At 37.8% G+C, this 21,396-nt stretch overlaps 1 protein-coding gene across 1 annotated transcript in view; it reads right to left on the reverse strand.

Moving 5' to 3' along the window:
• The window catches only part of KDM5A (lysine demethylase 5A), a 52,268-nt gene that overhangs the window by 22,438 nt on the left and 8,434 nt on the right, over positions 1 to 21,396 (reverse strand). The window contains exons 7-18 of the mRNA XM_021395977.1: positions 17,934 to 18,039; positions 17,304 to 17,392; positions 13,536 to 13,694; positions 10,881 to 11,000; positions 9,619 to 9,777; positions 8,043 to 8,224; positions 6,392 to 6,554; positions 5,495 to 5,614; positions 4,332 to 4,526; positions 4,032 to 4,213; positions 3,646 to 3,770; positions 3,272 to 3,422 (exon numbers count right to left, since the gene is read on the reverse strand). Coding sequence (XP_021251652.1) covers positions 3,272 to 3,422; positions 3,646 to 3,770; positions 4,032 to 4,213; positions 4,332 to 4,526; positions 5,495 to 5,614; positions 6,392 to 6,554; positions 8,043 to 8,224; positions 9,619 to 9,777; positions 10,881 to 11,000; positions 13,536 to 13,694; positions 17,304 to 17,392; positions 17,934 to 18,039 — 1,751 coding nt within the window. The remainder of the gene's footprint in view (positions 1 to 3,271; positions 3,423 to 3,645; positions 3,771 to 4,031; positions 4,214 to 4,331; positions 4,527 to 5,494; positions 5,615 to 6,391; positions 6,555 to 8,042; positions 8,225 to 9,618; positions 9,778 to 10,880; positions 11,001 to 13,535; positions 13,695 to 17,303; positions 17,393 to 17,933; positions 18,040 to 21,396) is intronic.

The raw sequence follows: 21,396 nt of genomic DNA on the forward strand, positions 1-21,396 counted from the left end.
TCAAGATTATTTTTGGTATAATATTGGCCACGGCTCCATATCACGATCAGGGCAAGCAAGGCTGATAGAATTCCAGTTGCTGCTCCTGTGAGCCAACGGATTAAATACAAAATAGCAGAGGTTGAAACAGGTAAAGAAAAGAAACACTGAACAAACTACACAAAGCTACATGAACCATATACAGTCTCAAGTGCTTAAATACAAAGTAATTCAAGATGCCTCAAATGTGACTAAAGAGAATGAATAGGAAATGAAAGGGGAAATTCTTTCGAAGCTCACTAGGGCTGATCAGACACAGGTAACAAGGACGAAGACAGGAATTTATGAAAACAGAAACAAAAAGCAAAACTGCTCTGAAGCACAAGATCTACAAGATCTTCCATGTACTGGAAGGCACACCCAAAGCAGAAATAGTTTTCCTAAGAGTCTGTGTCACATGGACAAGAATATATTTAAAAAAATCAAAAAGCCAAAGAAGCTCACTACTCAAATATAGAAGCCTCTTCCAAAAATATTGAAATTGAAAAAGTCTCAGCAGACTTGATATTTGAAATAAGCACTTGCAGAATTCAAGCTTTCAGCACCGCTAGTAAGGGACATACCTACCTATAAGGATACTGGTTCAAACCATGGTAACAGATCTCTAGGAACTGAAAATTGCTTCAGGAAGTGAAGGGCATGGAGTTAAACATCATCAGTGGCACTGATGCCACAGCTTCTGAGGAACCTTTGTCAACAATTTAGGTTTTGATCAAGAAACAGAGGAATGCTGACCATAGAGTGGAGGAAACCACAGGGCCAAAATATTTAAGAGAAAAAAGGTAACACAGACTCCCTATCTTTAAATTGATAGGGGAACCCATTTCCAAGGAACTGATTTCAGCAGTAATCCTCCTTTCTGGTCAGCTTGACAGACAGGGCTGTTCACAAGAGCCACATGAAGATTTGTACTTGCTCAAGCAGTTAACGACCATGACAGGCACTGGCAAGAGGTCTCTAATATACAACAGTAACAAGCTGTGAAAATAAATCTTGTATGCTAGAGTTGTCTCACTTGCAGGCAGAGAACCGGTGAAACTTGCAAAAGGAAAAGACTGCTACTGCGTAGGACATGTCCTGCAAAGATGCTTCCATTAAGTACCACTAGAAGCAAGTATTACAAGCCCACTGAATGCAGGAAAAGAGTTAAGTGACACTGCACTAATGAAATATTTGGTATAAAAATCACCGCAGGCACAGCAATCTCACGAGCAGGACAGATTTCAAACACTGAAGAGCTGTTCCCTGCTAATCAATGTACATTTTATCACATTAAATAAAAACGACATTAAATATTGCATCCTGTGGACTTAAATAAAATGCAGATGAATCATCAAATATAATTACACTAAAAAGTCAGAAAAAAGAATATTGCAGACTTTGACTTGCTGTGATAGACAGTGAGAAGCAACGGTAGCTGCACTTGGACCCACCCTAAGCACTCCATACCTAGAGCAGCCATGGACTGCCACAGCACTGTGTGCCACGCAAACATTCACCTATGAAAACTCACAACTTTCAGCATTAATAAGGGAGAGAGAAAGCATGTGTATATTGAAGCCATCTCCACTGTTCCGCGTCAGACTATATGTAAAACCAAAAAATAGGTGCAACATCCCTAGCTGCATTTGGATGACAAATTTATTGCTGCTTTATTCTCTGCCAACTTGTTGTTTCAGCACTAGTTTTGAAGGTATTTCTAACCTTATCCTTAGTGTAAATGTGACCCCTCTCATTGTATTAAATATGAACACAAGTGTTAAAGAGCTGAAGGTGACCTCTGATTTTAAATCTCCTAGCATTGTTTAAGGAGGATTTAAAATCTTTGCTTCTGAAAAATACTCAAATCTCTATTTTATATCATATTACAATTTAGCATACAACAGATCTTAGACTACATGAGTGTCTTCCTTTACCCCATGGGATTTGATTAATTTCTAGTTCAGACACATCATTGAAAGTTGTCACTTCTGTCTCTCCTACTTCTTGAGAAAGCCCTGGAAATTCACCAATTAACTTAAGGCATGTCTGTTGAGAAGTGTAATTGGATCTATGGTATAACATTTCAGAGTTTGAATGCAAGCAACGATGATGCATCATGTCCCGTGTAGCAAAGTAGGGTGCTATAACTAGCAAAGTATTTACTTTTCACCCCATTCCTTAAAGAAGTCTTAAGCTTTACACCACAAACTGTATATGCAAGAAAACCCAACAAAGTCAAATCTTACACTCAGAGAAAATCCAAGTCAAAAAAAGTTTATCATACAACCACTGGCACAAGAAATACAGTTATCTGATCAAATTCTTTACTATGGGACCTTTACTCTGTGCACAGAACATATACAAGAGAAGGAAGGACACACTGCTGAAGGTTCGTTGATAACAGACATGGAGATGCACCCAGGAGATTGCTAAGGTAGTGCCAGGGGACAGAACAACATTCAGAAGGCCGCAGGCAAGGCAGGCAATACGAAGAGCTAAGGAAGCCAGAAGACAGCAAGAAAAGCCACAACTTTACAGCCACACATCACTGCTTGTCATGGTCCTTGTCAAGTAGTAAAAGCTATGGACTCAATTTTTGCTCTCTGCACTGCTTTGCTCATTGCTGGCAAGACATTCCCTCTTCACCTTCCAGTAATTCCACCAGCATCACAATGCATTCTACAATTTACTTGTAAGCAGCTGGCAAAAATCAAACTTTTTTGAGAAATGCTGTACCAGAAAATATAACTAAGCTTGCCTCAACAACTATAATTGCTGTTTCTTAGTTTTCGTGCACTTGGCTCTGCAGTATAATGTTTTAACAGATTTTCTTTCCTAAAGCAGTTTTATAAACTCATTTTTTATTTAAGCTGTATACTTATCCATGCTGCCTAAAATATAAACATTCATGTCAAGACTTACTTTCATTGCATTTTTTCCTCCAGCTGTCTTTTCCTACAACTCTCTCACACATTCAAACAAATGCCTGATCACTGATCAAACAATTTTTCCAAAGGATTTCACTTTTCAGTACATAAGTCAGCTCAAAACAGTATGTTTAATGCATTCTGAGTCTACTTTTTGGACCTTCGTTATCACTGTATGTCTCCCCAATCTCTCAATGAGTCACAGCACTCAAGGCAAACACTAGAAGTAATTAGTAGATAGTGAGAACTCAGGTTCCTTAGATTTCCACATCCAACCAAGTAACAAAACAGATACAAACTGTTAAAAAAAAAATCTGACCTACCTGTGTTTTTGCTTTTTGCTCAGAAGCAGCTGTGCTACCGAAGCACAGGTCTCTGCTTCTTTCACAGCATCTCTAAGCTTACGGAAGAGATCATTTTCTGGATATTTCCTGTCTTCAGCATCTTCCAACATCACTCTCAACTCAATTACATCTGTAATAACAGCATATAGTTCAAATGTAGAAACAAAAGACATTTTAGACTGCTTCCAAACCCTTAAATCAAGGTTCCAACAGGCTAGTTTAATTTCAAATGCACAAAGATGTGTTTCTCATTTCTTTTTTCACTAAACAACAGTGTTTTCTCTCATTAAATCGGAACGCAAGAAAAAGAACAAGTAGGATGTCTTCCAACTCCTGAAACAAAGAAGTCTGACCTTTCTTGTGGTTGAGGTTGGCAGACAGAGCTTCTGTAACTCTACTGACCCAAGTGTCATAAGACTGTGCTCTAACTTTCACTCCATACAGCAAAGAAGGAAGGTCTTCTAGTGGATACCGGTACCTAGAGATATGAAAGGAAAATAAAGCAAGAGTATTAATGCTTATACAATGCCTAGGATATTGCTTATCACTGACTTTTCCCAGCTAAAATAAGGTCAGGACAGAATACATATAATATCCTCTGCCTTGAACCCAAGAATCAAGCAAAGAGGATAAAAGCACTCCTTAAATAAAGGAAGAATAGCCAAATATTATACTTGGCAATCAGCCTCCAACACACTATTGATCTGGAAAGGAAAAAAAAAAACAAGTGCTGTTGTACCTTAAACACTTGTTCTGCATGGGGCATGGACATAAATCAGACGGATGGTATAGACACACCAAGCGCTCAGGATTACAAGAACACGTAAGAGCTGACAAGAAGCACGTTGTTCTGCAAGCTGTGCACTGACGTTCATCATCTGGAACCAATTCAAACACCTCTTCTTCAGACATCAATACTCCCTTAAAAAAATTAGACACCTGTTAAAAACGCTAGTCCAGGGAAAGCAGAGAGGAAAGAGGGTAGGGGAGCAAAATTGCTTTCGCGAGCAAAGTAAAAGAGTTGCCTTTCATTACTTACCATCTGTACAACAGTTTCCCTTAAGCGTGTTTCTTCCTCTATCATTAGTGTCATCTCCTTGCAGACCATGGCAGCCAGCCCAACATCCAAGCACTCTGGATCTGCAGCCATCTTGAAGATCAGTTCTTCATGGGAGAAAACGCAATGACGCCCAAGCCTTCGGTAGTGACTCACACACTGACGTCCAATCGGAAGCTGCAAAAAAAAAATCAATGTTATTGATCATTCTGGGACAAAACATTTGGAGACAGTCTCTCACCACCCACTTTCCTTCACAAAATCTGGGGAAAGACAGACTCAGAATAATATCTTATGGGACAGAGGTGAAACGCACTGCCATCTAGAAATAACTATGCTTGGACTGAAGTTAACCAAAGCTAGTATCACTCATTTTGCGTCTTTCAAAGCACACAAAAAAAGTATTACTAGATAAACTTGCTATGCACTTCTGGGTTACATATTGCCTAGTGTCGGATTAGGATTTTCCCCAGGGGCTACACACAGATTATATCATGAGCATAGAAGAAAAAAATCTGACAATTCCACAGACAGTTTATCTGATGAATGAAAAAATGTCTCTGGTTATCTATTAGAATTTATATTTCAATGTATCAAAACAGAAGTTGGAGATAGATAAACTACAGGTGAGATCACATATCTTTCAACTGTAAACTCTTAATAGTGATAGATCACACTTAACTTACTGAAGAATCCACACAAGCTACGTTCTGGTGTGTCATGGCTATCAGAATATGGACTAACGCAATTAAAAGATGCAATGAGCTGACACAAAAGGAGAACAAAAGACAGTTACATGCCTACCTCCAAGACGCAAATGCCAACAGCTATTCAAAAAAGTACAATATTCTATATGAAATCCAGGAAGATGCATTAGATAAACCTAGCTGAAGTACTGCAAGACCAATACTTGAAAGGGAAGATCACATGCAAAAGCTTCATTTTGAAGCTGTTTAAAATTGCACGGACTCCAAAACCATCTTCTGCAATGGAAATTAACATCTGCCTCACAGTTGTACCAGGAACCATAAACACAAAACGTGCTGTGTAGCATAAAAGACTACTCTACAGATAAGAAACAACTAACATTCTCCTTGCAAAGGTCACCTCGCAGAGACATAGAAAACATATACAAAACAGCAGACCCAGTCAGCAGTGCAGAAGTTCACAGCTTCAGCAAAGTTGTATCCCTGGTTAAATCCAGAGTGATAGGCACGAGGAAAGGTCACAACAAACTCGCCAGCACACTGATTGGTTCTGTACACCTAAAACAAGTGAAAATAAAAGGGAAAAAAAAGCACTGAAAAACTTGCAGAGGTTAGGACATATTGAACATCACTTGCATTACCTGTAGAACACCAAAAGCAACAAAGCTAAGTGGTAAGGACTGAGTCTGTCTTCTTAAAATGAATCCTCAGTTTATAGCGCTAATCCAAAAAAGTAAAAGCTAGACATCTAATCCAATAGTTTAAAATTCTCTTCATGAATTCCAAAAAAGGATGTTTTTCTATCATTATTTAATCCACCACACCACAAACTGTAAAAGCTTCTGGAAACAGTTTATGGTTTGCTTTGCCAGACTATTTGTCAGAAAAGCAATTTATTCTAACAGAAAAAACAAGTGATAGTGACTGCTGCTTAAAGGTCTGCTGTCAGTAACGTTTGGTCAAAACAGCTCATAAAGCTGAAATTTCTATAAAACATCATTGTTTGACTGTCAAAAGATATTAAAACTAATTCACAGACAAATATGGTAGGAGGTTTTTTTTTCCATTAAAAATGAACTGTAGCACAATGTGCAATTATTCTGTAAGATATTTTAAGTAAGAAGTTTGGCACATCCTCTTCTGATGCAAGATAACTGAATTTCATGGTGAGGCTTGAAAGGGATTCAAAAAATAGACTTTAAAGCCATCTCGTAACCAGTGAATTGGAGATGCAGATGTCCACCACAAAAATTCTTCAGAGTTACGTCAAACTACTGTTACACAAACCTGGCACAAAATGAAACTGAGTGGATAAAACGCTCATGTACTACTCACTGGTACACCATGTTCCATCAGTACATTGGGGTTCATGATAGTGACCAATTGATGCAGGAGATCAGGCTGGGATTCAAATAGCTCAGGAGCCAACTCTTTCATCACATCCTCCAGTTGCTCTGCTGCATGAGAGGGCACACCATACCATGTCTTTGGCTCTCCCCTAACAAAAAACACACAAAAACAAATGATGGCACCCAACTGCTAAGTACGTGCAGTGGTGTTAAAAGTATAAGCCAAGTGTTTTGCATAGACACAAAAACACCTTTAATAGACTGTGGAACTCATCCACTCTCTCAATCAGTCTTGGAGAAATCTTATGTCTGAAGCCAAAGGCATATTATACCACACAAGCAGAAGTGAAAATGATAAAATGTCAACGTGATAAAGTATAATCAATCCTTCTAATACACATAACCAGTTACTGAAAACCAGTAGTCCACTGGATTCTGAAGACAGAAGATACCTAATCACATGAATTTAACTAAAGTATGAGGGAAGAAAGTGGCAAACGGGACCAATAACAGAATAACTTGAGAACATACTATTCTAGTCGTTCCAGTCCTGTCTTAACCAAAGTAAGCTGTAATGATATAGAATCTACAGTACAGAGGTTTGTTTTTATTTTTTTAAAAGTACAAGCAATAGTCTGCTAAAATATCTGAATCAATTTACATATCACTTCCTATGTATCTATATTAATAACCTTATCACTAACCATCCCAAAAGTTAGATAAGGAATAATGCAGTGCTTTCTATGATTCCTGCAGGCTTTAGTGACACCTGCTGGTAAGACAGAACTAGCAAGCCCTGGAAAACACTGCTCTGTTTCCGGCTGGGCTGCTGGAACTCACCAGCTGACACAAGCCCTTCACATACTGACCCAGTTAATAGAATGCTGAGGCCAATAACAGAACTCTAAACAAACAGAATCCTCCCCCACAGCCTGTGGACCAGATTCTATTAGCAAACAGTTCTCCAGAAATGTGCAGTCATAATCTAAAGGCTATCAAATTCATCCTTAGCAGATGCACAACGAAATTCCCAATCTGAAGGAGTGCTTCCCACAGCCTCCTCTCATGAAGACTAACCGCAGTGCAAGGAATTAATCTGTCACAATTCTTATTCTCAAATTTAAAAAAAATGAACACCAGAACACTATTAGGAATGCTCTGGAAGTCAGAATTACTTTCAAATTTCTCTTAAGTAGGAGTACTCTGCGTATAAATAACTCTGCTTCTGAACTTTCAGCTTTGATGCCTGCATAAGCCACTAGACAGCAGCCTTCACTTCCAGCAGGGGTTTACCAACTTTAAAACATAAAGCACATTCCACAATGTGGAACTGTATTTCAATTTAAAACCAGAAAAACTTGTTAGAAAAGATGTGAGCATCTAAAGCATAATTTTACAGTGATACTAGATTGTTCGCAACACAAGAATATTCCATCAGTTAATGAAAAATACCAACGCCATTAAAGCAGTATCTGTGTTCTCTTTTAATCAAGTTCAGCTAAGAATACGGCCTACGTATCATACACAGCTTTTTGGTTAAAAGTTATCAGCATGAATAGATATTTTCAAGTAAAACTACAGATTTACTAACAGTGAACAAAGCAGTATAATGTAGATGTGCAAAGGAGAGCCCATACCAATGCAGGTAGTTGATGGAATAGCTCCAGTGGTCTTCAATATGCCAGCAAAATGAGGAGAAGCACATCCCCACATACAGCCAAGGTACCTTCATGCCAGAGATATCTGCATTAATGTGAGCAAGGACTGATTGTTCTAGAATTGGCATGTTATTCAGATTCCAACCAGAAAGTGCATAATCCTGCAAAGAAAGAAAAGGAGAGAATTCTGAACAAATCAGAAGACCATAAGGACAGCAACTCTAGAAAAGTACTAAGAAATCAGCTTATCCATTCCTATTGCAGATAGTGCACAGTATTCTGCAACAATGAAGCACTTAAACTAGGAAATACTTAAAACTCTTCAGTCAGTATAAGACTAACGTTTAAGGCCAGTCCTAGTATTTAAACATATATAGCCCATATTCTTTGGCTCAGTGCTGATAGACTGATTCTTTCCTGCATCTAACTTCCATGCTTTTCTGACTGAAAAGAAAAAAAAATACCAGTAACATTAGCAAAAGAACAAAAAATAGAAGCCTTCCATAACACCGGATACCATGATTGTAAACATCGCAACAAATCTCATTATTTCAGCTTTTGAGAGATTTGCTTTATTGCACTGTAACTTATCTTGACCTCTCTAAATTGTCTTGGAAATCCCTCAGTAGAATAAATTCCTACACTTACTTCACAGAAGTCAGCACCACCAGTTAAGTAATTCCACATTTCCTTCAAAATGCACCCAACGCACCCAGCGTGAAAAAGAAAGGTAAATTCAGATTGTCACAACTTCGTTTTCTTCACACTGACACAAATGACCCAGCTAGAAAGTTGTTTGTTGTAATTACTACTTTCATACGAATAGATAAACAGTTCTCACTCAGCAAGCAGACAGTCACTGCACCATCAAGACAAAAAGTCCAAGTAGAAAGGTGCAAACCTGGCTGGAAGACAATAGTGAGCAAAATAACATTTTCTAGGGATTGGTATGAATCAATTTAGGCCCGTGTAACCATGAAATCACATCCTTACTCTCCTTTTGTCTGAATTTAAACACATAAGCAGCCAGAAAATGGATATTCTACAATAGGGTCTGAGGGAAGGCAGGCAATATACTCACCAGATGTTCTTTATCTGATTTTCTATAACAGATGCTATATCAAAGTTTTTTTTTCCACTCTTACAGTATGCACAGTCAGAGAGACAAGCTAAATCTGATTAGTCTGTTTTATCTATTATGAACCTCCTAAGGAGGTAAGAATTATGTTTCAGTAGTTAACTCCTCAAAACAAGAAAGGAAAATCTTATCACATGTTTCCTTATACTTGGATATATCGTAACAATTTGCATATCTTTTCCTATTTAGTGATACAAAACAGGTGTACCTTCAATCATTACAAACAGCCTAGCTATCAGTAAGAAAGATCTTGAAAAACAACATGCATTGTCACATAAATGCCCTACTCAAAATGAGCGTTAAGTGTATGCGAGTCTTAGCATCTTCATGAAAAAATCCACAGTGATTTCAGACTTAAATTCTTATTGTGAAATCTTATGCAAAGAATGGGGTCAGCTTGCATATTCTGTTACTCACCTCCTCCTCTGGCATCAGCTTTCGTCTGCCGTCTTTCACCGGAAAGCCACTTCCAAAGTCCTTGGATGATATATCAGCTCCATACTCTACAATAACATCTTCTTCTATGCTGCTCACCAATCTCCAGAATTCCTTCTCTACCAGCTCAGTGGGAACCATCTGAAAGCAAGATGTTGTTAGAGTATGCACAGATAAGATCCAACCTGCAAACTATCATCCAAACTATATACTGTTACTAATCTCTGGTGTAGCTTCAAATTCCAAAGCCACTCTCTCTCACTCCATCTCTTCACTGTCACACAGTTACGTTTGTTTTCCTTAGTAGTGGCTGCAATGTAATAGAAATAGAATGCCACACCATGAGGGATGGAATGAACAAAAGAAGATGGGACTATCACAAGTACAGCTTAAAAAAATTCTTTAAAGCCAAAAAGGGAGGAGACAGTAGAAGCCAAGCAGCAAAAAGAATGAAAAGCATGCACATTCCAAACTATTGCAAGGAATAATAACCAAAATCTCTGAATAACGGTGAGGATATTCAGATAAATAAGTATGTTCAAGAGCGTACTACTCTTCATATATCTCCTTAGAACTCTTACCCACATGCATTTAGTTGAAGCTTGTTCATAAAAAAAAAGCTTTATTTCTTGTTTTGATCTGCGTCCCAAAGTCATAAAGTAAAACAGAGACCTTAAAAGCTGGAAGCTTTGACAAGACCGTCCATAGATTACCCAAGAAACCTGAGAGAAGAAGCTTGGCATTTTGTGCAGTCTATAGGACAGTGGAATTACAAAGGTGTCCCAACAGAGACACATCAGTTTTAAAAATACTGCTGAGATGCAGGGGAAAAAAAATTATCAGATAGACTTAGTCTATTGATATGTCTGCAAGAAAAGAATGTAATAGAGAAGAAAACAATGGTTTGTCTTCTGAACAAACTGAATCAAGATAAAAGCCACAGAAAGGACAGGAGATCCCACTGCCACACAAGAACAGTTCTGGACTTGGTTCAAATAATCAAAAAGGGGAAAAAAACCAAAATGAAGTATAGCCTTTACAAGCAACAAAGCTACTGATAATAGGAACAGAGTGAAATGAAGTTGAAGTGAGACCAGATGCCAGGAAGTTAAATTATTTGTTTAAACATTTCAAGTTTATTGTGCTTCTTTATAGAAACCTAAGATGCCTCAGCAAAAATCCAGGATCAGCTGAAACCTCTTTCTTTTTCCCCTACAAGGAACAACAACAAAAGTCAAACTCACATGGACAGGCATATTGAAATAATCAGACTTGAAGTTATCAGCCATTTCACCAAAGCTCTGGAGAGTATATTCCCTGACAGCTTGTTCGAACCCAAAGGCCTCGCGGGGTTTGTTGCATTCCTAAAAGACAGAACATAAAAATATTGTTCCCTACAGCACATTATGACATACAGTCATACTTCTGGCAAAATTAAAGAAACAAAACAGTTGACCATCTGAGTCCTTACCAAACACAATAAGCTACCAGTTTTGAGTGCTTTTCTCAGCTGAGGAAGTCCTACCATAACGGAAACAGAACAGAATTAATTGTATGGAAGTTAATCTAACCCAGCAAACCCCAATACTACACACTTCTGCTTCCTGTACAAACTAAGTTTCACCACCTACTCCTGTCAGCAGCAGAATGAGACAAAGAAAAACTCAGCCTTAAAGGCATTTCTTAGACACGCTGAATTCAAATACCTGCAGAATAAATGCACGGGAACAAATCCTGTTAGTGTTTCAGCCCTATCAACACTACATATCATCAAATGATTTCTCACAAGCATACAGGAGAAAAGAGGAAAAAGGAAATTAAAACAATGCAGCACTTATACCAAAGTAGCTGACTAGTAATAGCTAAGAGTACACAGTCCCTCTGACAAAACCGTCAAGTCTTCTATTGTTCTATCTATAATCATCCCCAAAAATCCAAAAGGACCAGTTCACATTTCTGCTGCTGTCCCCATTCGTCTCTACAATGTCCTTTTCAGTCCCTGCTGACAAAGGGGCTGACACGATGTTTAATGTATACAAGATACATTTGAGCACAAACATGCCACAAAACTTAACAGTCAGCTGTTTAGTGTCGTAATGAAAACGGTCCAAAGAGGAGTGCAAGAGTAGCTCTTTCCTCCTCAAGACGAACTACCCTTAGACTATTACCAACATTTATCAAAGCTGCTCTTAAATGCAGCAGGCAAGAGAAAATCTACAATGTCTATAAACACTGTCAGACAACGCTGACCTCAGTGCAAGTAAACAGTCCTCACCCTCTCCTTCCTAGCTTCTGTTTTGGCACTCTGGTGTTAACATTACATCAACTAATTGTGCACAATTAACTTTTGAAGTAAAAACTGAGACAACATGCACTACTGATCATTTCAAACATAACTATGATGTATATCTATACTTATGCTCTCTTTTTTTTCTCCTCTCTCTTACTTCCAATGCATTCATGGTGTAATGTGATGGAAAGCACAACAAGACAACAGAGCAATAAGGTCCCAGGCCACAGCAAGTGAGGATCCACTCAGACACAACAGCAGGGGACTCAAAAGTAAGGAAAAGAAGCTGCTTACCTTCAGAAGACCTGTAAGGTCCTCAGGGATCTCCAGTGAGATACCCCCACCTCCACTGCCAACCCTTAAATGAGGTCTGGGAAGGGGTGGATCCCTTCCTGTCACTGAAGTGCACTGCATGCACCTGAGCTCCCCTGGGTTTGCCCTGCCTTCCTACCCAGTGCTCAATCACTGGTTCAAGCCATGACTTAGCATTTCCACTACACACGGTATTTTTCCAAGTACTTCATGTATCACAAACTAGAAACAACTGATTTGGCCCTCTAACTTTTCCAATTTTATCCCTGTACTTGATTTTCCCTTTGGAACAATGCATCCCTGTTTCTATTACTAGTAATACTACTACTACTAAGTAAGACACCTCAGTAATAGTACAATTACTACTGAAACTTTTTGTGATTTTGCGTATTCTTAAAGCATTTACAACAGACAATATTTACTATGCCCTCTACATTGCCTCCATGTCAGATTGCTTTACTGTGCTAATGCTCCTTTTTTGTTCTCTATTAAGAAAAGGTTTAACAAGCATCTTAATCTATTACATGAGCACAATACTGCTCCTCTCTGAAAAAAGTCTAAAAGTCTTTTCTTAAAGAGTTAAAGCCAGTCACAACATTGCAGATGTAGAAATGGCAAGCTTTTTCGATCCGAATTCAAAATCTACAAATTTCCTGAGCCTGCAATTTTTATTTGAGACAAATATCAAGCCAATCAAATTATGCTTTCTACTTTGATGCTGTAGATCGGTCATCTCATTGAATAGTCACAAAAGAAACAGTTTGCACTTTTATTCTAAGCCGTTTCTTTCTTAGTCTAAACCAAAACTAACAGTTACTTTTCAAATGAGTTCCTTCACTTTCTGCAAAAAGCTATTCTGAACAATGTCATCATGACTTCTCAATAAAGAGCTCCCTGTTGTGCCTGAATTATCTGGTCTGATTACTTTCTTGGTTAGAAAGTGTCTCATTGTTACGTTTAAACACCTATAGCAACCTTAATTCTCACCTAATTTCCTACTACCCGCTCATCAGATTGAGTTTCAACTCAAAGTAAAGGCCATATAAAGGCATGAGTTTTAACTTTCACATGGCTATGTCTTAAATAAAGGTTATGCCCAGGCTCCAGGAGAAGTATTTCTCTTACAGCTCATCAGTTGACAACAATTGGAGATTCACAGACCATAGCTTGACAAAATTCCAAATAAAACCACATCTCCTAGTCAGATGGAACAGCAGTGAGAGCTGAACTGCAACCCTTCTGATCTGTTCTGGAGCACAACCACACATACAAAGCTTGAGTACTTCTTCAACTGTACCTCTGCAACACACTTTGGACACCTCCAGTCACCTTTAGGTACATCAGGTAAAGGAGGAATCAAGCAGAAAGTGTGATAGCTGTCATCACATCCATCACACAGCAGCAGTTTGTCCTCATTATTTCCTCTGCCACAGAATAAGCAAACATACAAATCAACCTGTGGAGAAAAAAAAAATGTCGTTACAAGTTGTAACAAGTTCCCTCATCCAGAACCTGCCCTCCTTTATAGTTATTTAAAGAATGGATGTAATCCTAAAGCTCAATGTAAACATGAATGTGATCTCCTCTGATTGTTGAAAAGCAATGCTAACAATCAATTGTACTTCAGTTGGGGTAGGAAAACTGCTGGAAACAACTATTTCATTCACTTGGGTAATTATTATCCAGATAACTCAAAGGAGCATCTCATTTATGTTATTCCAAGACAAAAGAGAAGGAGAAAGTTTTTAAAATTTCATGCTCTCGAATATTTTCAAGAAATATTTCAGAACTGTATGTGTTATCACTTGCTACAGTACAGCGATTATACTTATAATGGACAAGAAAGAATGACAAAAAAAATCCAAGCCTACATATTTCTATCAAATTCCAAGGGGAGGGGGAGGAAACTGTACATAAAGGTACCAAATCCTTTCTCATTTTCTCCAAAATAAAGGACACAAATTCCAGGTGATAGGAGAAAAGCATTAAACTCAAAACAACAGAAAAAAATTTTGCAGAGGTCTAAGATCACCTCTCAACAAGAACAACATAGACTGGGAAAGGAGTCTCACAGGTATTATCAGGTTTCAAATTTTGTTAGCTAGTGCATCTTGTACTGTCCAGAAGACTTAACATAAACATTTAATATAGCAAAGATCCGTAATGTAATCTAAATGAAAAAAAATGTGCATTATTTTATCACAATTAAAAAAATGTCTTCTGTGTAACACTTGTTCTAAATTCTGCTACTACTAACTTCAGTCACTGAGCAACTTGTGTTCTGGATACTTCTCTCACAGAGCTAAAAACCCACCAGAAATGGTGGTTTTGAGTTAGAGGGGTTTTTTTGCTTGTTTGGGTGGGGTTTTTACTGTTAGACTGTCGCAAAAAAACATTCACACAGTTATCTTAAATACTTGCCATCAACCCCATCTTAGTTATGTCAGCCTAGTTAATGTGTGCAACTTCCTAGCTATGCAAGAGTATACTTCTCAAGAGGAAGATTGCTCTGTAACTATCTTAAGTAACAATGTTTTCAAATATTGCAGTTCTATTAAGAAACCCAGCATTTTTTTTTTTAAACAAAAAACCCCACAAATACTGTAGATCTAAAACTAGTTACCAAACTAGCTACTTTTGTGGCAAATATATTTATGTGTACATATATACACACACACATATCTATATAAGGGTCAATGGTTGCTTAAACAAAATATCTCCAGGTTCTCTTCCCAAAACTAAAAAACATTAAAATGGCAATAATAATGCAAGGCTACTCTATGACATTTGCCAGTTATCTACTGCTAATAATACTTTCTTTTCTCCATTTTCATATGAATATATGCTTTCCCTTTTTTTGTCAGCTCAAGAGATGGTTTGTCAAATACAAAGACCACATTGAAAAACATATTCACAAAATGAAGATATGTGATTACACCATAACCACAAATAAGCCTCCTTCCTACTCACGTAATTAAAACATGGTAGGACTATGATGATACATAATTGGAGAGAGGTGATAAAAAGGTATGCGTTATTTCACAGTATCTCACAATAACATAAATGAATCAGGAAAAAGTTTAAACAATATTGCAGCACAGTATTTTTCAGGTAGAAGTTACATAAGGCTAATGTATCACCTGTGCACTTAAACTGCTTTCCTTGAAGATCTCAAAGCATTGAAAAAAGCATGGAAACAAATGGCACTAAGTCACAGATTTCACAAAATTACAGTTATAGGAATACAGATCCAAAATAGCAGTTCTGTTGCTACAGTGTTTTCATTTTCTCCTTTAGGCAAGAATAAAGAGTATACAAATACAGTTTTATATACAGAAGCATAGACTGGACAACATATCTTTAAATGAAAACATCCTTAAAATGATACTCAAACAACCTAGGAACACTGTATACTTGATAGTAACACAAAAAGAAATTCAAGTTACAAATTCTAACTTAGCTACAATGGCACAATGATATGTTTTGTTTTGGGTTGTTGTTGTTGTTGTTTTGTTTTTTAAAGTAACCAGCTTCTCCAATTTCTTTCTCCCGTAGGCATTTTCATATAATTACTGGAGATTTTTGGTTGCCTTGACCTTTCATGGTTTAAATTAAAATTAGTTTTTCTAGGCTACGAAAAAAAGGAACAGTAGAATCTGTACTTAGGAGCTACTGCTTGGAACATTAGAAGCATGCATCTTCTTTCACTGTTGCGTACACAAGCTAAATTATGATACTTCAAAAGTGAAAAGTCACATGCTGTGAAAAAGAACAATGATACACTGCTTCTTCACTGTCAAATATCAGAATGCTAAACATTTCACTTTCTCATTTCCTCTTGCATGGACTTATATGGGTCCAGGTGAATTTCATGAGGTTCAAAGCCAACTGCAAGGTCTGCACCTGGGTCATGGCAGCCCACACTAGCAGTACAAGCTGGGGGATGTAAGGATGAAGCACAACCCAGCTGAAAAGGGCCTGGGGATACTGGTGGATGGCAAGCTGGGCATGAGCCAGCACTGTGCCTTCGCAGCCCAGAAAGCCAACCATATCCTGGACTGCATCAAAAGAAGTGTGGCCAGCAGGGTGAGGGAGGTGATCCTGCCCCTCTGCTCTGCACTGGTGAGGCCTCACCTGGAGTACTGAGTCTAGATGTAGAGTCCTGAAGTACAGGAGAGACATAGACCTGTTACAGTGCAACCAGAGGAGTACCTCAAAAATGATCCCAGGGATGGAACACCTCCTCTATAAGGACAGGCTGAGAGATGGGGCTGTTCAGCCTGGAGAACTGAAGGCCCTGGGGAGACCTGATAGTGGCCTTTCAGTATCTAAAGGTGAGATATAACAAGGAAGGGGACAGACTTTCAGAGGGTCTGCAATGATAGGACAAGGGGAAATGATTTCAAACTGAAAGATGGAGGTTTAGCTCGGATATTAGGAAGACTATTTTCAAAATAAGGGTGGTCAGACACTGGAGCAGGCTGCCCAGAGAGGTGGTGGATGCCCCATCCCTGGAGACACTCAAGGTCAGGCTGGACGGGGCTCTGAGCAACCTGATCTACCTGTGGGTGTCCCTGTTCATTGCAGGGGGGGTTGGACCATATGACCTTTAAGGGTTCCTTCCAACTCAAACAACTCTATGACACAATGACTAGTTTAAACTCAGAACAGTAAGGATGAAGATGTAAACAGCTGATATTACTATAATCAAAATGCTGAAGTACTGGGGCATCTCACATATATTTAAAGGAAGAGATGTAGTACTATCGCACCACGAAGGGGAGCTCAAATAGAAAGCAAGCTACTGAACACATACAAAAAGTGCATGGCAAAGCAAGTCTTCAAATGTATAATCAAGTACCTTCACATTGTAACAACCTTCCTGTGTGAAGTAAAAGCTATGCATTATTTTATAAAACATTGTTCATTCTTCCCACTAGCAGTATCACCTGCACCAGTGTCCATCCACTTACCTATCTGGGAGGGATTTTTGTTTTGGGAAAAAAACACCTTAGTAAATCAAAGAATTTCTTATCAGAAACCACAGCAAGATAATCAAACTTACAAAGTTAACAGAAAGAGTTCCTTTGCGCTGCCTCATCTGCATTCCAAATGCTTCTGATCTGTTTCCCTTGCGTCTCCGTGTCACCTCATCTTTAAGTAAAATAAAATGTTATTAATAACACATGAAGATAGATGCAACTTGCAAAAACAACACAGAGGTCCAGTTTGGTAACCTGCCTTTAAAATCTGAAACTACCCGATCATCCAGCAAGAGATAAAACATTTTGCTGTACCCAGTCAATCTAAAATAAACAGGAACTGGAAAATGTACTTTACACATCCTCACAGGTCATCCCAATTGCCTCATAAAACAGAGTGAATTACGCACATAATTTGTGCGCTTAGCTGGTAGGATCAGCTACAGAACTGTCAAAAAAAATCCAGTTTTTCCTCCCAGCCACTCAGATCACACAACAGCTGCTTAATTGTTATGGTTACGATATAGTACATAAAAAGTTGAAACTATGCCAAGTTACATGAAGCACCCTGAAAATCTCTCATGAATTCAAGTCTAAAATATTTACTTTCTTTTCCCATTTATAACACTTTACCTACTTGTTAATGTAGAGAGACGCAGAAAGATTTAACAGCCTTGTTACTTTACAAAGTGATGAACCCAAGACTTAATTACCCTCTTTTTCCTTTGCTCCCAATGACAGACCCATCATCTTGGGTCCAGCTCCAAAGATCTGCAGCTTCTTTAGTTCAGTATTTCTACTCATTTCTCCTGTCTCCACCTAAGAATAAAAATAGGACCAGATCAGCACAAACTGACAATACTTCTGCTCCAGCTCTCATCATCAGTTGTTTGCACTTCACTCTCCCATATTACCCAATGTGAGCTCATCAAAAGATAGGAAACAGGTATGAAAAGACGTGATTTTCATTTTCTACAGCAAACGAGATCTAGGATTAACATTCAGGATAATGAAAAAAAAAAAAAAAGAACATCACAGTAATATTTTCCCCAGCCATGATACCATGAGGTGCTTGGAAGTTAACACATACTCTTCCTTGAGTAGACATATAAGATGACACTAATGAATTTGAAGCTATTCCCCAGATTTATTTATGATGACATGCTGTGAGTGTAACTCTGAGATTACAGCTTCTCTTTGTGCCCTCGCATCCTCAAAAATCTGTGAATAGAAGACCCATTCTCTTAGGTGATATCTCCGCAGCCCTGCAGTGTTCAGTTGTTTGCTGACGCATTTTATTTCAGCAGACTTCTTCCCATCTCCCGTTACTGACCTACCTCATTTTCCCACATTATAGCTGCTAGCCTAACAGCAAAAAGAACCTCCACATTTGGTTTTTCGTAGCTGCAATGCAACCACCTTTTGTATTTTATGTTGCCTTCTTACACACTGAAAACCCCTTCCAGCACTGGTATACAAAGCCACTGTATTCCCACCATTCAGTCTCCCTCCTGAAACTCACTGATCTTAAGAGGTCTCAGCAAGTACATCAATTTAGAAGGCAGGTATCTAATACTGAAGTGGTTATCATCACATAATTATGGAGGATATTTCATCTGTTATCCACAGAATTACGCCCTGATAGATAAGGTATGATATAAATTCCCTCGGGAAGAGGTACGCTCACACTTTCTATTCAATAGGAAAAAAACACCACAAAAAAACTTTTCCTACAAAGTGTTCAAAAAAATAAGATATTCAAACGCACTTGTAATAAAGCTAAAAGCTGATTATTTCCATTTATTCAGCCCAAAACAGTTGTTTTTCTTCTTGCCAGAACACTCTAAAAGATCTAATCTCCTAGTTGTTATTACTTGTGAATTTCTTAGTGATATTTAGAATCTCTGCTCTCACTGAGTTCTGTACAGTATGCTAAACCTCATCTTTGCAAAGTCATTAGTGCTGATACACTAATTTCTAATATTTATGAATTCTATGATGCTATTATTTTCAGTTTAGACATGTTACTAATTGTGTAAGTTCAGTCTGAAATTGCATCCTAACTAGTGATATTTTTTTCCTCCTAAACTCTTCACTTTTTGGCTAACAAGCCGTGAGGATCACCATCATATTTCTGCTGACCAGAAAGCTCACAACCTGGAGACTTCAGAGTCATTCCATTTCCATTTGAAACTCATTAAAAGTTTTTCCATTTTCTCAACTAACAAGCTGACAGAATCAACCCACGTTACCTTTCCACAGGGCAATTTTCCATTACTTCAGTAACATTTATTACTGATCTCCACAATTTCCCTCCTGCTATTGTGATCTAAGATAATTTTCTCAATAATACTTGAAAAACAGTTTGGCTATCATATTTACTAAATTAAATAACAAACATGCAACAACTTCCCTTTGATTTTATAGCTTTGTTTAAAAACGCATTGCCTAAGTGTGTTTCATAACTCCACTGCTCATACTTAGTCAGATTCAACTAAAACAAAGTGGATATAACGTATTCATACTCAGGCAAAAAAACAAACAAACCAGGTTACATGTTGAAAAATCAGACTTCTGTATAAAACTTACAAATACTGCAAGGCTACCTGATAGCTTAAGTTGTGAAAGAAAATCATTCCCAGAGAGCGTAGAAAATCATCTCCCATAGATAGCCTCAATGAGAGTCTCTGGGGTATGCTCCAAGACAGCACATAAAAGCTCAACACAAAATTGTGAAAGCATTCCTTGCCATTTTTTCCACAGCTAATAGCACAAAACTCCATGTTCTTGTTTTTGTTTTGTTATTTATGTAACAAAAAGAAAAAGCAAAACCAAACTTGATTAATCTGAAATTCCATTCTTCCTCCTGAAAGACGGAGGAAGATCTTTGTTTTTACCTTCTCAACAGAAAGTACAACTCAAAGGCTTTTCTCATGTAAAGGAAAATCATTTATAAGAAACTCCCATCCAACTCAGGGCCAGGCTGGATGGGGCCTGGGGCAGCCTGATCTGTTGGGTGGCAGCCCTGCCCACGGCATGGGGTTGGAAGTGGGTGGGCTTTAAGGACCCTTCCAACTTAAGCCATTCTATGATTCTATGATTTAATATGATGAGAACAGTTACCATCAAGAATTCAAGTATTTGAGCACATTGGGCATGTCAGCATCTCTCAGAGTTCCATCATTTCACAGAACTATTGCCATATTTTTTTCAAATTAAAAGAATAACAACAAAATTCCATTTTAAAACATCCATGACTGTAACAGAATATTGAAAGCAGACATTACCCATAATTGTTTTCAAATTTCAGAAACTCGTCTAGATGTTAATATGCTTTTTATTTAACCAAATTGATCACCTTCAAAAAGACAGCACTTCATTATAGTTTTCTTCCAGCACTGCATTACTTTACCAGAAACTGTCAGGATGTAACCTCATTAGATGAATTCCCTTGTCAGTTAAAATACATCCTAAAAGATAATTTGTGAAGATATTTACTTTTTTCTAACAAAGAATTTAACCTAACTTTAAGGATTATCTCTTTTCATAACCTAAATTCATTCTTTTTTTTGTTATTGTTGTCCACAAGAATTTCAGTTACCCTCCTCCATTGTTTTTATTTGATAGCTTTCTTCAGAAGAAAGGAATAGAAAATTAATGTGTTATTTTTTTAAAGCAGAATTTCTCGTAACTAAACTATTCTCCTTGGAAATAAAAGTCCTTATTTCACAAAGGAGAATTCTATTCCCTATTTTCCTTCACTTTTTTTTTACTCTAAAAATTAAAACATTTGCTTTTCTAAAATCTGCTACCCTCTTCTAAGGATCTTGGTTTACTTCAGTAATTTCCAGTTACTGCCTTAATCATTCTTAGAAAAGTCAAGTGCAGAAATGAGATGTAGATCATTTTGGAAAAATATATTTAACTCTAAAAAAAATCTCCTGAGATGCAGCATTCAGTGTAATTAGCTATGCTCACTAACTAGGCATTGGACTACTCAGCAAACTACAGGATCACTGAGGTACGGCAGCTAGAGCAGAATGACATTTATTTAATAGGGTTTTTTTGCTTGTTTACATTATTTGCTTATTACCTGTGCTTTAAATCTAAATTTCAGGCACAATTCCAGATGTGTACTTCAAACCAAAAGCAGAGTCCTGCCTATAATAACAAAGT

The sequence above is a fragment of the Numida meleagris genome, chromosome 1 (assembly GCF_002078875.1).
Source record: "Numida meleagris isolate 19003 breed g44 Domestic line chromosome 1, NumMel1.0, whole genome shotgun sequence".
NCBI lineage: Eukaryota > Metazoa > Chordata > Aves > Galliformes > Numididae > Numida > Numida meleagris.